Source organism: Microcaecilia unicolor, chromosome 10 (assembly GCF_901765095.1).
Source record: "Microcaecilia unicolor chromosome 10, aMicUni1.1, whole genome shotgun sequence".
NCBI lineage: Eukaryota > Metazoa > Chordata > Amphibia > Gymnophiona > Siphonopidae > Microcaecilia > Microcaecilia unicolor.
In genome coordinates this window covers 203,239,201-203,254,406 of record NC_044040.1, presented here as the reverse complement: position 1 = coordinate 203,254,406, position 15,206 = coordinate 203,239,201, and the positions used below count along the sequence as shown (strand labels likewise).

General features: G+C 42.2%; 1 protein-coding gene across 2 annotated transcripts in view; it reads right to left on the bottom strand.

Moving 5' to 3' along the window:
* Positions 1–15,206, bottom strand: part of MFN1 (mitofusin 1) — a 45,175-nt gene that overhangs the window by 17,284 nt on the left and 12,685 nt on the right. For both annotated transcript variants that reach the window (XM_030216890.1, XM_030216891.1), the window contains exons 4-9: positions 14,026–14,150; positions 9,554–9,662; positions 7,380–7,487; positions 6,522–6,675; positions 5,039–5,106; positions 748–869 (exon numbers count right to left, since the gene is read on the bottom strand). In XM_030216890.1, the coding sequence (XP_030072750.1) occupies positions 748–869; positions 5,039–5,106; positions 6,522–6,675; positions 7,380–7,487; positions 9,554–9,662; positions 14,026–14,150 (686 nt within the window). The remainder of the gene's footprint in view (positions 1–747; positions 870–5,038; positions 5,107–6,521; positions 6,676–7,379; positions 7,488–9,553; positions 9,663–14,025; positions 14,151–15,206) is intronic.

The following is a 15,206-nucleotide window of genomic DNA, read 5'->3' as shown; positions in this document are numbered from 1 at the left end:
TGTAATACAACAGTCCAAATCCCATCCTTTTATGTGAAAAAAGTTGCAAAGGTTCAAACATGTAACTTTTTCAGATGCTTATGGACCCTTGACAAGAAAAATAAGCCATTCTTGGCATTTTGGATCAGCTACTTTAGTCACTTTTTCCCCAGAGACGATCACATGTGTGTAAAGAGGAGGCCAAATCCATTCCATAGCTGGTGTATCCTGTACTAGCCGATCTTTGGCTGCTCTCCTGGTCTCCTTGCTTGAGACAAACACTTTTATTTAAGGAGTTCCTCGATTCTTGAAGATGGACTTGAACAGCTGTAGTCCCTAGGGACCAGCCATGAGATTACAGAACTCCGCTCTGCTTGTCTGCCAACTGCTTTTGTGTTTTCCTGGAATATAACGGGCTGGAAGGTTACCAGATTGAGAAGCAAATGTCCCAAAATTTTAGCTGCCTCTTAACAGAACATTAATACCAGAACTTTGATCACAATAAACATTGCCATCTGATTGTCTTTAAGAACAAGTATTAAAAGGATGTGGAGATGATGTGCAAATACTCCAGAAATACGTTCAGCTCCAGAAGACCGAACTGATCTTAACACCCCCCACCCCCCTCCCACAAAACTCCTTGGCATGCACACCCCTATAATGAATCACCAATGTATACATCTTAGTCAGATACTTGCTTCCCTTCTCCAATAGTCTGTCTATGCATTTAGGACATACAGTAAAAGATAAGAGGATTTGGAGCCTCACCTTTTGTCCGCTGCCGCCACGTTTATGGTGTCCATAATGTTTTTCACAGTATTTACTATCTGTTTAGCTCTGATAGTGTGCTGCTCAAACTTTGTTTTCACTGCTGACTGCGAGATACACTCCTGCGAGGGCCCAAAGCCACAACACATTACTGCAATTCCAGTTCAGCTTTCAGGAATTTGCAATTTTATGTACATATTTATCTATATATATGCACAGGGTAATAACTTGCTGCTCTTAACACAAAAGTATAACAAAACAATACAAAAGAAAAAAAAAAAATCACATGATCCATAACAGCAAGTCAGTTCCCTTCTTTTCCACAGTAATGTGCACTGTTGTAAATAAAACAGCATAATAGGGAGAATGAGAACAAAAAGATTGAAATCATGCATAAGAATGGTTTTGAATGGCTGCTTAAAACGTGTATTCTATATACACAGTAATAGGAGAATGTTCAGTATATTACGAGGATGTTTATATCTAGGCCACTGGTTAAATCCAGCACAAGTCAGTAGGGTCTTGAAAAGAGAATATATGAAACAAAATGGTGCCTCAGATCAGTTCCAGGGGCCTTAGCAGAAGTATTCAAATTATGACACTTGACAAACTCTTGACAAATTTTGCTGCACATCCAGCAACTGGTATGTTACAAGACAGATGTGCAGTCATGAATTAGTGGGGTATGCCTAATCATCACAGGCAGGCCAATTTTCAAAAAATGCCTGTGCGCTAACACAACCACATTTTGGTAGCACACGTAAAGCTGATTTTCATCCGATTCTAGTCAGCTAGATTTTCAGGAAGAAAAAAAAAATCACTCAAATCTAATTAAATAAAACTTAGATGTCTAGAATTAGGGTACTAAAGTTAGCTGGCTAGAGCTTTGGCTTGAGATTTAAATATATTACTCGCCTTTTTCAAATCTGGGCTCAAGACCAGATACATTCAAGTACTGGTTATTTTCCTACCCAAATGAATTCCATTGTACCTAAGAAGTGAAGGGTAAGGTGACTTATCCAAGGTCACAAAGCGTTTCAGGGGGAGAAACAGGATTTGAACCTGCTTTTCTAACCACCATAAAAACAAGTACCCTGATAAATTTACTCCATCCTGAGCTAAAATTCCCTCTCCCTCCTGCTGAAACTTAAAAATAAACCAAACTAAACTAAAATTATAATTTGGTCTTGCTCTCTTCCATCCAAAATGCAAATCGTGCAAAGTCCAGGGGAAGTGCCTAATAGGTATCAACATGGCCCCTCTACTATAATCCCCATTTCCTCCAACCACAACGTTAAAATAAATAAAATTGTGCCAAAATCTGCTTTCTTCCACCAAAACAGCAAGTGCAGAAGCTGGCAGCCTTCCTGCAACTACTCCCCCCTTTCACTCAAACTATGAAATATTTCAGTTTGGGCCACTTCTTTGCTAACCCCTATCCACCAGTGAATAAGAACAATTACAGCCCATGCCCCTTTCGTCTGAACTACAAAAAAAATGCTCCTTTAGTCCTTCACGTTTCATCTGACCTACCTCCCACTCCCCTCGAATTCCTGCGCACACCTAAGCCAGGAGGGTGATTATCTTTCCTCCTCTCCCCTTGTCATCCTTCATTGCTCTAGTAATTATGCAGGAAGTAGGACCAGACTAGTTTTTTTTTTCTTAAAGTTTCAGCAGGATGGTGGGAGGATGTGGCATGCTATTTTTACACTCACTAAAGCAGCATCTAGATTTTACTGGCCAACTGAAAAATCAGTGCTTACCACCTTACTTTCTTCCTTCAATCTAACCTCACCTACATATTAGGCACTCAGCCAATACAGGCACCTCAGCCTTTTGACAACAGACTTCTGAGGTCTTAATGTCTGAGCAGATGAATGTTTGGAGGGAGACATTTATGCAAACAGAGGCAGAGAGATATACGTGATAAAAGCCTGCTAATAATCTGTTTAGTTCATGCCCAGCAGATAAGGAAAGATCATTCAGTATTTTTCATTTTCTCAGAAAAAGGCACTTGAGCAAGAGTGAGTGGGTATGTGTGTGCACATGCGTGTGTTGGGGGGGGGGGGGGAGGGAAGCCTATCTTAGCAACTGGCCCTCAATATCCAACACCTGAAGCTTTTTGTTAGGCTTCATGTTGTCAAGCTATTCAAGGGAACGGCAATTTGTCCTTGAACCATTGATAGAAATACAAATCAGACCAATTCAAACGTGAATTTAAGAAGCACTGTGGCCCAAACTGAGAATCAGCAGTCGTGCTGTGTGAGACAGCGAGCTTTGATATCCCAAAGCAGTTTTAGCCCTATGAGCCAGTCCTGGATGCTACAGAATAGCAAACTCAAGGGTCCCAAAATGATGCAACATGTAGAATACAACTGTGCATCCTTTACACTCACAATATTTATGAAAATTACAACTTAAATGCAATAAGAGAAAATGGGAGATAAGAAATGAAGGATTAAAAGCCCGAGTTCCTCGATGAAGCAGATCTAGGTTTCAGCAATGAAGAGGCAAAGACTCTGAAAAGCTTGCACACTGTGAGAGCTCGGCTATGCATGCAGGAGAGACCAGGCACCTCCCAAAGGCTACGTTAGGGAAAGGTCTAGAGCAGAAGAGCACTAGGAAAAACACACAGGTTAGTAAAGTGCTGGAAACAGAGATCAGACATACACTGTTCAATTCAACCAGAAGGCAAGCAAATGATTTGTAAGAAAAATATCCAAAAGACTGATAAAATTATACAGTCCTACACCATATGCATCAAGTTAACAACTAGCTATTGTTGCAGTAAGGAGCTGAATTGCTAGGGGGTGGTGATTTGATCTCTCTCTTGCCATTCCCAAATCGCAAGCAGGATCCAACCATCACCTGGTCATCACCACTTCCAAAGAGTGATGATGACCAGGAAGACAGCAAGTAACGAAGAAGCAGTTTTGTTTAAAAAAAAAAACAAACAAACCCAGAACATTTCAGATGGCTCAAAGCCTACTCGAACAGATTTGAAATTTGCTAGGGAGATGGTGGCTGCTTTAATACAGTATCAGCCTGCCGCTTCTCATGCCAAACAATTTAGTGGGATTATCTGCTATGGCCACAGATGAAGTTCAAAGTAACTGTAGTAAGTGGATGATGGACTGAACTTGGCCCCGAGATATCAAGGGTTGCTCTGTGACCAATGTGAAGTGGGGTTTGCTTTCTCGGTACTGTTCCATTTGGAAAAGTGACCAAATGATGAAATGACTTCTGTATTAATTACGTTCATTTGCTCTTGATTTTCAGTCCTCACCTGAGAAATTTATCAATTTCACTCATGTCTCATTATATGTCTACTGTTGAAAATGTATATAAATATGAATTTAATAAAAATCTTACAGCTTTTGCATCTTTAATAATTCTCCTTTTGGACTATGCTAGTGCCAGAGGGCTGGGAAAGTAGTACAGTAAGAATTCTACAAATCTCTACTTAAAGACAGTATTTTCAGGTTCTACTGGATTAACCCCAAACCTGAAACTTTACTGCTTCTGCCTAATCTTTCCAATGTTACATATCTGACAATTCTTCAAAATAAGAACTTTCATCCTTACATAATAAAATGTAGTTTTTCTGACTTATTACTCGCCTTTGTCCCTCCCCCATAGGTCAGGATGCAGTGTGGCTGCATGACAGACTACTGCACATTCCCTGTCTCATGGAACTCACAGAGATGGCATGCCGGTGCTTCAAGGGTGAGGGACCATGGCTGCTGCTCCCTCACTGACCCCAAATGGCTAAACAGTAGTGCTGAGGGTTAGTCTTGAGGACTTCCCTTACAGATCTCAAGGATAGAGGGCTCAGTGTCTGTGGTGGCTACAATGATCAACCAAGACAAAGATGGGGAGGAAGCATAAGGAGGCCTGGGAAAAGCTACATCCCATTAAGCTGGCTGCTATAAGATTCTTAGCACAAATTAATTACAGAGTAAAATTCTGTTTAAGTCTTCTATAACCCAATACACAGGAACTCACAAATACAATCCCTCAGAGAACAAGTCAGACAGGCACTTTATTTAGTGCCCATCACTTGTGAATTTTATTTTCTTTGTAAGAAAGATAAATCTCTTTCATATTTTAGTATTTTTCAACAGGGGTTTGAGGCCCTAAGATCAGCGTCATTGCTGTGGATACACCCAGATTAGTGCAGATGTCAGTCTTACTGAAGGGAAATCTCATGCCAGCTTTATACTGAAATATCAATCAATAAAAGATGTTTTCCATTAATCTATAAAAAAAAAAAAAAAAAAGACAGATCTACCTCAAATAGTTGCTCAAATTTCTGAAATTCTTGTAATCTTGTTTTAAATCCTTCAGCAAGGGCACCACCTATAAAACAAAACAGGACAACGAGGAAGCATTCATTTACAAGTGGAAATGTATGTTACTCAGGAAGCGCATAGGGCTCTGCCTTCATTTTTAATCGGCAAATCCTTTACAAGAGTGGACTGCATACACAAATTAGATCGCACTTACATCAAAACTTTCAATACTTAGTAAGTACAATATCATACATTCAACTGCTCTCACTTACCATACTGCTATGATTCATGTAATGATCCTATGAAGAAGATCTCCAGTCAGTCTACTAAGGAATCAGAGGGAAATTAAGCTACCACTACTCACTTGCATTTCCTAAACTTCTGACCTTCACAAGGGTCCAGCAATCCTAGTACTGTAACTAAAAAAAGCCTTATCAATTAGATCAGTTTTAAGACTGGTCTCTTAGAACCAGTGGCGTAGGAAGGGGGGGCGGTGGGGTGGTCCGCCCCGGGTGCACGCCGCTGGGGGGGTGTTGGCTCCGCTGGTTCCCTGCTCTTTCTGCCCCAGAACAGGTTACTTCCTGTTCCAGGGCACAGAGAGCAGGGACCCAGCGGAGCCAACGCACCTACCCGCGACATGCACTCGGGGCGGAGCGGCCCTCCCACCCGTCCCCTTTTCCTATGCCAGTGGTAAGAATGCACGCCGAGGGGAGGGGGGTGCGCAGCGGTGACCCGCCCAGGGTGTCAGCCGCCCTTGCTACGGCACTGCTTAGAACAGAGATATGTTTAGAGTACACCCACTGGCGGAGATAATCCCCAGAAGCTTAGCCGGTGGTGGGAGGCAGGGCTGGTGGTTGGGAGGTGGGGATAGTGCTGTGCAGACTTATACGGTCTGTGCCAGAGCCGGTGGTGGGAGGCGGGGCTGGTGGTTGGGAGGCGGGGATAGTGCTGGGCAGACTTCTACGGTCTGTGCCAGAGCCGGTGGTGGGAGGCGGGACTGGTGGTTGGGAGGCGGGGATAGTGCTGGGCAGACTTATACGGTCTGTGCCAGAGCTGGTGGTGGGAGGCGGGACTGGTGGTTGGGAGACTGGGATAGTGCTGGGCAGACTTATACGGTCTGTGCCAGAGCCGGTGGTGGGAGGCGGGACTGGTGGTTGGGAGGCGGGGATAGTGCTGGGCAGACTTATACGGTCTGTGCCAGAACCGGTGGTGGAAGGCGGGGCTGGTGGTTGGGAGGCGGGGATAGTGCTGGGTAGACTTATACGGTCTGTGCCAGAGCCGGTGGTGGGAGGCGGGGCTGGTGGTTGGGAGGCGGGGATAGTGCTGGGCAGACTTATACGGTCTGTGCCCTGAAAAAGACAGGTACAAATCAAGGTAAGGAATACACAAAAAATGGCACATGTGAGTTTATCTTGTTGGTCAGACTGAGTGGACCGTGCAGGTCTTTTTCTGCCGTCATCTACTATGTTACTATGTATTTACCGGCCTCTGGCATTCCTTGAGCCTTGTGCATTCGGACATTAAGAACTTCCTTGGCTGAAACAAAGAAGATACGCTTTTGTGCTTCAGAGCGATCCACGACTTTGAGTTCATCTACCAGGAAGGACTGACACCGTTCTGTGTGCTGTCTCCGTACCTAGAAAGGCAGAAAAAGGCTAAAGGCTTTTCAGATCTATCCAGCTCAACATGAAGTAGAAATGATCTGTTACTTACAACCTGCCCTATTCCACAGTACAGATCTAGGGATTTATCATGTAAAGATTTTTCCAGCACACAAAATTGGGAAAACAAATTTCTACATAGACATGCAAAACATTACTAGAATAGCAAAGATGTGAAAGGATCGTCAATGTAAAGAGAAAATGTTTATGAAATCATTTAAGTATTATCAAAATCAATCTAGGATGATATTATAATGAGTATAATATACTTTAAGGGTATCTCCCATCATACTCTTTTGTGGATGCATCAAGTGACTTTCTAAATGTGTTATTTATATGGTGGGTACTGTTCACATTTGTATAATAGTATTGATGTATTTGTTAATATCTTGTACATAATCTGCATCAAAATGAATAAATATAACAAACGGTTCCACACAGAAATAACGCACCCTTTATTTTGGGACGTGTACACGTGCTCACATCTGCATATAAACATAGAACCTAAAAGAAACAACATGTACTGAAAATCTGGTGTGGATAAGACACTAAACAAAAACGTTATGTGGAAGAATGCCGAAAACACAGATCTGATGATTTCACAAGTCTTCTTCCCTTTGGAAAGGAGGATAAAACATTTAAAGCTGGTGAGGAGGAGAGGAAAGAATTGTACACTCACATCTTCCATGTATTCCGGCTCAGCTGCAGAAGCATCCCAACGATTGTTCAGGATGAAGATATTGGGTTTGGAAATGCGTTCATTTACCTTGTGAAAAAAATGTTTTTCCTAAAAACAGGAAAATAAAATGAGACAAAGATTGTCTGCTTATTTGAACATCAGGAAACAAATACAAGATAAGTTGAAGAAAATAATGTTCAATATGATGAAAAAGATCTGAAAAATGAATAGACCTAGTGGATCTTATTGGCAGGGACGTTCTATGTTTTTAAGCACCCACAATAGAGAATTTTATAGCACTTCAAATGCTATTTTTGCAATTCAAAATATATCATACAGCTTTGAACCCAAAAGTATGTAGCAGTCTTCAGATTCTATGTGAAAATGTTTTGGGTTTTTTTTGTTCCATTTGTACCCCGCGCTTTCCCACTCATGGCAGGCTCAATGCGGCTTACATGGGGCAATGGAGGGTTAAGTGACTTGCCCAGAGTCACAAGAAGCTGCCTGTGCCTGAAGTGGGAATCAAACTCAGTTCCTCAGTTCCCCAGAACCAAAGTCCACCACCCTAACCACTAGGCCACTCCTCCACTGTTGCTACTATTTGAGATTCTACATGGAATGTTGCTATTCCACTAGCAACATTCCATGTAGAAGTCGGCCGTTGCAGATCACCAATGTGGCCGCGCAGGCTTCTGCTTCTGTGAGTCTGACGTCCTGCACGTACGTACAGGACGTCAGACTCACAGAAACAGAAGCCTGCGCAGCCTCCTACATGGAATGTTGCTAGTGGAATAGAATCTCCAATAGTAGCAACATTCCATGTAGAATCTCCAATAGTATCTATTTTATTTTTGTTACATTTGTACCCTGCGCTTTCCCACTCATGGCAGGCTCAATGCGGCTTACATAGGGCAATGGAGGGTTAAGTGACCAACAGATAGTGTATTTCTAGTGAATAGAAGCTAAATAATACTGACAAGACAACATGGTCTCAGGGAGTGGGGGGAGCTGTAGCATCTATTGTACCACTATGATTTTCAGTAGAATATGTAGTATGTCAAATACATTGGACACAACCGGACCCACTACCTTCCCATTCATAGATGTTCTCACTAGGACATTATTCGCCCCTTAACTGACATGGGAAGAGTAGTGAGCAAGACATATCTGAACAGCACAGGAGAGGTGCTGAAATTGGAAGAAGCATCGTTTCTAAAAGAGGTTTACCCATCTCAATTTATCTTCCATCAACAAAGCCCCAAGCAAAATTCTCCAGTGCAGCCTTTACAATCAGATCTGCAGATTCTGATTTGATGAGTTTTTACAGCTTCATCTGCAGTCTACACCAACACAAGGGACTAAAGCTCAATTGGTGATAATCCCATGCATTAGTGATGCTCAGTTTAAATGTTCTAGTTACAACTTTTAGGTCCTTATCCCCTCCCAACGTGATTTTTCAGCCCTTCAAATTTGTGTTCACTTTCCATGTTTTAGTATCAAACATATAAACGGCGAGTGACCGTACTCACTCGCAAATGCGCGTAGACTTCTCTCTCTGTCCCGCCCCTGCGTCAATACGTGATGTCGGGGGGGGGGGACAGAGAGGGAAACTGCGTGAAGGGGAGGGAACCGCCGAGGTCGCCACCGCACCCCCTCCCCCCGAGGTCACCGCCACTGGTACACCCCCCCCCCCCGGAGTCGCCGCCGCGGCCACCCCTCCACCCGGCCTGTCTCGTCGCTATTCAACTTACATCTCCGGAGCAGGCAGATCAGCTGAGCTACCATTGGACTTCCTTCCCTGCCTGTGTCCCGCCCTCGCCGATGTTACGTCACACGAGGGCGGGACACAGGCAGAGAAGGAAGGCCGACAGGAGCTCAGCTGATCTGCCTGCTCCGGAGATGTAAGTTGAATAGCGAAGAGATGGGGCGGCGGCCACTCGGGGGGGGGGGGGGGGGGAGGGCCAGCAGCAACCTCGGGGGGAGGGGGCAGCGGCGACCCAATAGCCCGTTTTAACGGGCTCAACGGCTAGTAGTTAACATATTTTGACTATTGTTTCAGAAGATTAAATAAGTCACATTTAATCTTCAAGTGTACAGCGCTACGTAGGTCTAGTAGCACTACAGAAATGATAAGTAGTAGTAGTAATCTAATATTAAACAAGATCAAATCTCACTGTATTCATGAGGGTAGACTCGGAGTTTGCCACCAATACAAAGACATCAGCATCCAAGCAGAACTTATCGATCCAGCTGTCCAACTCTGTAGTGACATCTGTGCCAGGGCTAGCAAAAAAATATACAATTATCAAACTAATGAAGCTAAACTGCTGTTTGAAACAACATTTCAATTGACTAAATCTCTACAACTTTTAGAGTTTTGTGTTGGGGCAACCCAATGGCTCAGCCATGCCATGCAGAAAAATCTACGTTTGATTCCTGCCTCAGGTCTCCCACTGCTGTGGATGCAGCAGAGCTGGCGTTCACCACCCCCTGGGAGGAGGGAATTGGTCCTCATGCAGTGGCAACACCCAGTGGATGGCTCCCAGCTGAGCACCATCTCTACAATGGCTGGGTTAAAATATTTTGAGAAAAGATATAAAATAGAAAAAAATATCCCCAGGTGCCTTTGAATAAAGCCTAATGTAATCATTCCCCTGCCCCGGTACCAACTAAACTGGAAGCCCAAAGGAGCAAAAGGGAACCTCTCAGCAAAAACAGTTATTTACATTCTAGGAGACAGTAATACAGTCAGCCCAACCCTATTACAGTCAGGCCAGATGGTTTTGTCTGCACAAAGGTAAAACCAGTACGGACACCATCCCCCACCTCCACAAAGAGTACACTTGTTGCTTAAAGTAATTCTCACTCCACTGCATGAAAAGACTTCTGGCACGATTATTATGAAACGAGGAACTATTTCAAGTCTGTGACTTATCCCAGAGAAGTAATCTGTGATTTTATATACATAAGAAAATATTCCTGAAAAAAAAGGAAGACAAACTGAAAGACTGTTCGATACAAGGAAACAATGACTGATTGAATGCTGTTAGTCTGAAGAGGACAGCAACCACTTGAATCTGAGGCTCCTTATTATATTTATAGGAGGCAGGACATAGGTTTAACATTTATCCTGGTGTGGGGATATTTCTGGGTAGACTTAAGAAATCCTCTAACATCCACTTAATGCATTAGGACAGAATTCACTTAACTGTTTCTTCTTTACACCCTAACATAGTAGATGACGGCAGATAAAGACCTGTATGGCCCACCCAGTCTGCCCGAAGTGATAAAATCATTACATAAGGTATGAGGTGATATTTTCCCCAAGTCCATTTAATAACGGTCTATGGACTTTTCCTTTAGGAAGCCGTCCAAATCTTTTTTAAACTCCGCTACGCTAACCGCCTTTACCACATTCTCTGACACAGGAAAATGTGGGAGAGAGGTTCTGGAAGCCAAATTTAGACTCTTAGGTAGAAAGCTCAAATCCAGATCCTCTAGGGTAGCATTTTCTGAAATGTTACCCGTTCCACGCGTAGGGACCAAGAGACAGGCAGAGCTCCAGAGTCTCAATGCGTGGATGAGACAACGGTGCAGGGAGGAGGGTTTTAGATTTGTTAGGAACTGGGCAACATTCTAGGGAAGGGGGAGCCTATTCCGAAAGGATGGGCTCCACCTTAACCAGGGTGGGACCAGGCTGCTGGCATCGGCATTTAAAAAGGAGATAGAGCAACTTTTAAACTAGAAACGGAGGGAAGGCTGACAGTCGCTCAAAAGCGCATGGTTCGGGATAAGGTATCTTTCAAAAATATCACCAAAACAGGGAAGCTAGGGTATCCTGATAGTGCAGTTGCAAAAGAGACCGTAGCAGATCAGGTGTCCTTAAATAAAAATAAAAATCAGACAAAAGATTGCAAATTAATACTGTCAAGTACTAAGCATGATGTAAATAGGAACAGCAAACATACTTTGAAATGTCTATATGCGAATGCCAGGAGCCTAAGAAATAAGATGGGAGAGAGAGAAAATATTGCACTAAATGAAAAATTAGATATAATAGGCATCTCTGAGACCTGGTGGAAGGAGGATAACCAGTGAGACACTGTCATACTGGGGTACAAATTATATCGTAGTGATAGGGTTGATCGAATTGGTGAAGGGGTAGCACTGTATATTAATGAGAGCCTTGAATCAAATAGATTGAAAATTCTGCAGGAAACAAAACATATCTTGGAATCACTATGGATTGAAATTCCATGTATAAAGGGGAAAAGGATAGTGATAGGAGTGTACTACCGTCCAACTGGCCAAGATGTCAGACGGATGCAGAAATGTTAAAGGAAATAAGAAAGGGATCTAGGTGTTGTCGTTGATGATACATTGAAACCTTCTGCTCAATGTGCTGCTGCGGCAAAGAAAGCAAATAGAATGTTAGGTATTATTAGGAAAGGAATGGAAAATAAAAATGAGGATGTTATAATGCCTTTTTTATCGCTCCATGGTGCGACAGCATCTCAAATATTGTGTTCAATTCTGGTCGCCGCATCTCAAAAAAGATATAGTGGAATTAGAAAAGGTGCAGAGAAGGGCAACGAAAATGAAAAAGGGGATGGGACGACTTCCCTATGAGGAAAGGCTAAGGCGGCTAGGGCTCTTCAGCTTGGAGAAAAGACGGCCGAGGGGAGATATGATAGAGGTCTATAAAATAATGAGTGGAGTTGAACGGGTAGATGTGAAGCGTCTGTTTCTGCTTTCCAAAAATACTAGGACTAGGGGGCATGCGATGAAGCTACAATGTAGTAAATTTAAAATGAATCAGAGAAAGTTTTTCTTCACTCAACGTGTAATTAAACTCTGGAATTCGTTGCCAGAGAATGTGGTAAAGAAGGTTAGCTTGTGGGTAAAAAAAAGTGGGAGAGCGACAAAGGATACCAGAAACTGGAAGATGTTCGTTAATTAGCAACTTTATTAATAATTTGAAGACACGACACAACGTCGTGTTTCGGCCGTCAGGCCTGCATCAGGAGTCTGCTTTGCACAGTGCTGCGGAGCAAAAGTAATGGCAAATCTTTGAAGATCCTACAGCATACTCTAGGGCAAAGTATTGCTGAGTAATATTGAAGATGATCCTTCAGGTGTAACGTAATAGTCTTTAAAAAGACTGTTTTTCTTTAAAAAAAAAGAGAAGGGGACCATCAGAAGCACTGCACGCACTGATGGTCCCCTTCTCTTTTTTTTAAAGAAAAATAGTCTTTTTAAAGACTATTACGTTACACCTGAAGGATCATCTTCAATATTACTCAGCAATACTTTGCCCTAGAGTATGCTGTAGGATCTTCAAAGATTTGCCATTACTTTTGCTCCGCAGCACTGTGCAAAGCAGACTCCTGATGCAGGCCTGACGGCCGAAACACGACGTTGTGTCGAGTCTTCAAATTATTAATAAAAGTTGCTTATTAACGAACATCTTCTAGTTTCTGGTATCCTTGGTCGCTCTCCCACTTTTTTTACCCACTTGTTTTTTTCGTGGGACGTTTGAGTTCTCCGTGTTTCAGCGGATTTCTTCTCAAAGAAGGTTAGCTTAGCAGAGTTTACAAAAGGTTTGGACGGCTTCCTAAAAGAAAAGTCCATAGACCATTATTAAATGGACTTAGGGAAAATCCACTATTTCTGGGATAAGCAGTATAAAATGTTTTGTACTTTTTTGGGATCTTGCCAGGTATTTGTGACCTGGATTGGCCACTGTTTTGAAACAGGATGCTGGGCTCAATGGACCTTTGGTCTTTCCCAGTATGGCAATACTTATGCACTTATGACTATTGCAGCCTCTCTACTCTTTTTAAACATTTTCAGGCTTTTCAATAATGAACAGCACTAGAGGAAAGTATGGATATGTTATTCAATTTTCAGTTTGAGGATTATCCTGGACTCTGTTCTTCAGCTGCTGAATCATGTTTTGAGTATAACTGTATTCAGTGAAGCAACTTGACTTACCTACATTCACCACAACAACTGCAAAGTCAGAAGATCTTTCAGACTTTTTAAATATGAGCAGCAGCTCAAGAAAGAAATACAAACCAGAAAAAAAGCAGTGGCGGAGAGACAGAGAGAACTTAATGATTTATGTATTTACTAGTAAAAAAGCCTCGTTTCTGATGCAAATGAAACGGGGGCTAGCAAGGTTTTCTTCTGTGTGCCTGTGAGAGTGTGTGTGTCCCTGCCCTCTGCCCTCTCTCCCTTCCCCTGTGCTGTCTGTCCCCTCCCCCCTCGGAGTCGAGTCCTTCAGTGTTAAGTTTCCTGCTATGCTGTGTTTGTGTTACAAAGATAGTGAGGGCTTCTGCCCTCTCTCCCCTGCCCCCTCTGAGTCCTTCACTGTTACAGAAAGAGCGATTTGATTTCGTGCTTTGCTGTGTTTTCCTTCACTGTTTGTGTTAGAGAGAGAGCGAGGGCGGGGCAGACACTCATGGGGAAACCGGATCTCTCTCCCCCTTCACACTTCTGGCTGGAGGCTTCATTTAGAACGTTGGTGGTGCCTTTTATATAGAGAGATTTTTATTTATTACCAGTTGAGTTATATGAAGACTTTCCAGGGTGCACTGGTGCTTCCAAAAAAGAAAAAGGAAAAAAAAAAAAAGATTAGTTTTACCTGTCTACTAGAACCAAGTCATCTCGGAGGAGTGCACATTTAGTTTTAGGCCAGAAAACATGGACAAGACAGCCAGCTTTCAGGTCTTTATCCATATGTAGTGCATGGGCAAGCTGATTAACTGTCTGCAAAGAACAGAAAAGTTACTGTAAAACAATGTCTATCACAAGGAGACTGCTGTGGAATGTGGTCTAAAAACCTATCTTTGCTTTTTAACCCCCTGTTTTTCTATTCTTCCTCCTTATTTTCTATTATCTTATATACCAGCTGGATCACTCACAGTTCTAATTCGTCTTCCCTGGGAAGGGAACTATGGGAAGCGAGAGAAACATCTACCAGCCTAAATCAAACCTCTTCTACTACTCTCTTGCAGTTTTAGAAGTATGGATGAGAAAACGAACAAGCTAAACTCTGACAAAAAAAAGTTACTGTTAGCCATTCGAAAGCTGAGAATGAAACTTGTGATAATAAATCAGATAACATCATTTTCCTCTTCTATAAGAATTTTATGGATTCTGTTGGGACAACAACTATCTTTAGAGCCTCAGATTAATAAATTAACTCAAAGAGCATTTATCCTGTTGCAAAATTTGAGACGAATTCGTAAATAATCTGATCAAGATCATTTTAGACTCATAGTGCAATCTCCGATTCTTAATCTTTTAGATTATTGTAATATAATCTACCTGGGAATTCCTAAAGAACTGCTACCATCCACAACACGGCACTGCAACTTATCTATTCTCTGAAAAAATATGATTGTGTCTCCCAATACTACTAGACAGTTTCACTGGCTTCCTGTACCTGCCAGGATCTGGGTTAAGTTTTTTTTGTTTTAGTCATAAAATAGCGTATGGCTTAGCACCATCATATTTTTGGATAATTTTGCTTTCTTACACAAATCCAGAGATACTAGAATTTCAGCTCTTCTTACTTTTCCATCCATATGTAATTTAAAAAGGACTAAGTTACTTGATATTCTGCTTTCTTACCAGGCAGTGCATCTGGATAAATATGTCCAAAAATTAATATTTCAGATGACTGATTATAATCGATTCCGGAAATATCTGAAACCCCACCTGTTTAGGAAATTCGTACTAAACTATAATAATTCATAAGTTATATTATAGTTAGGTTTTATCTTTTTTGTATTTCCTGGAAATTACCAGCTTCATTTATGT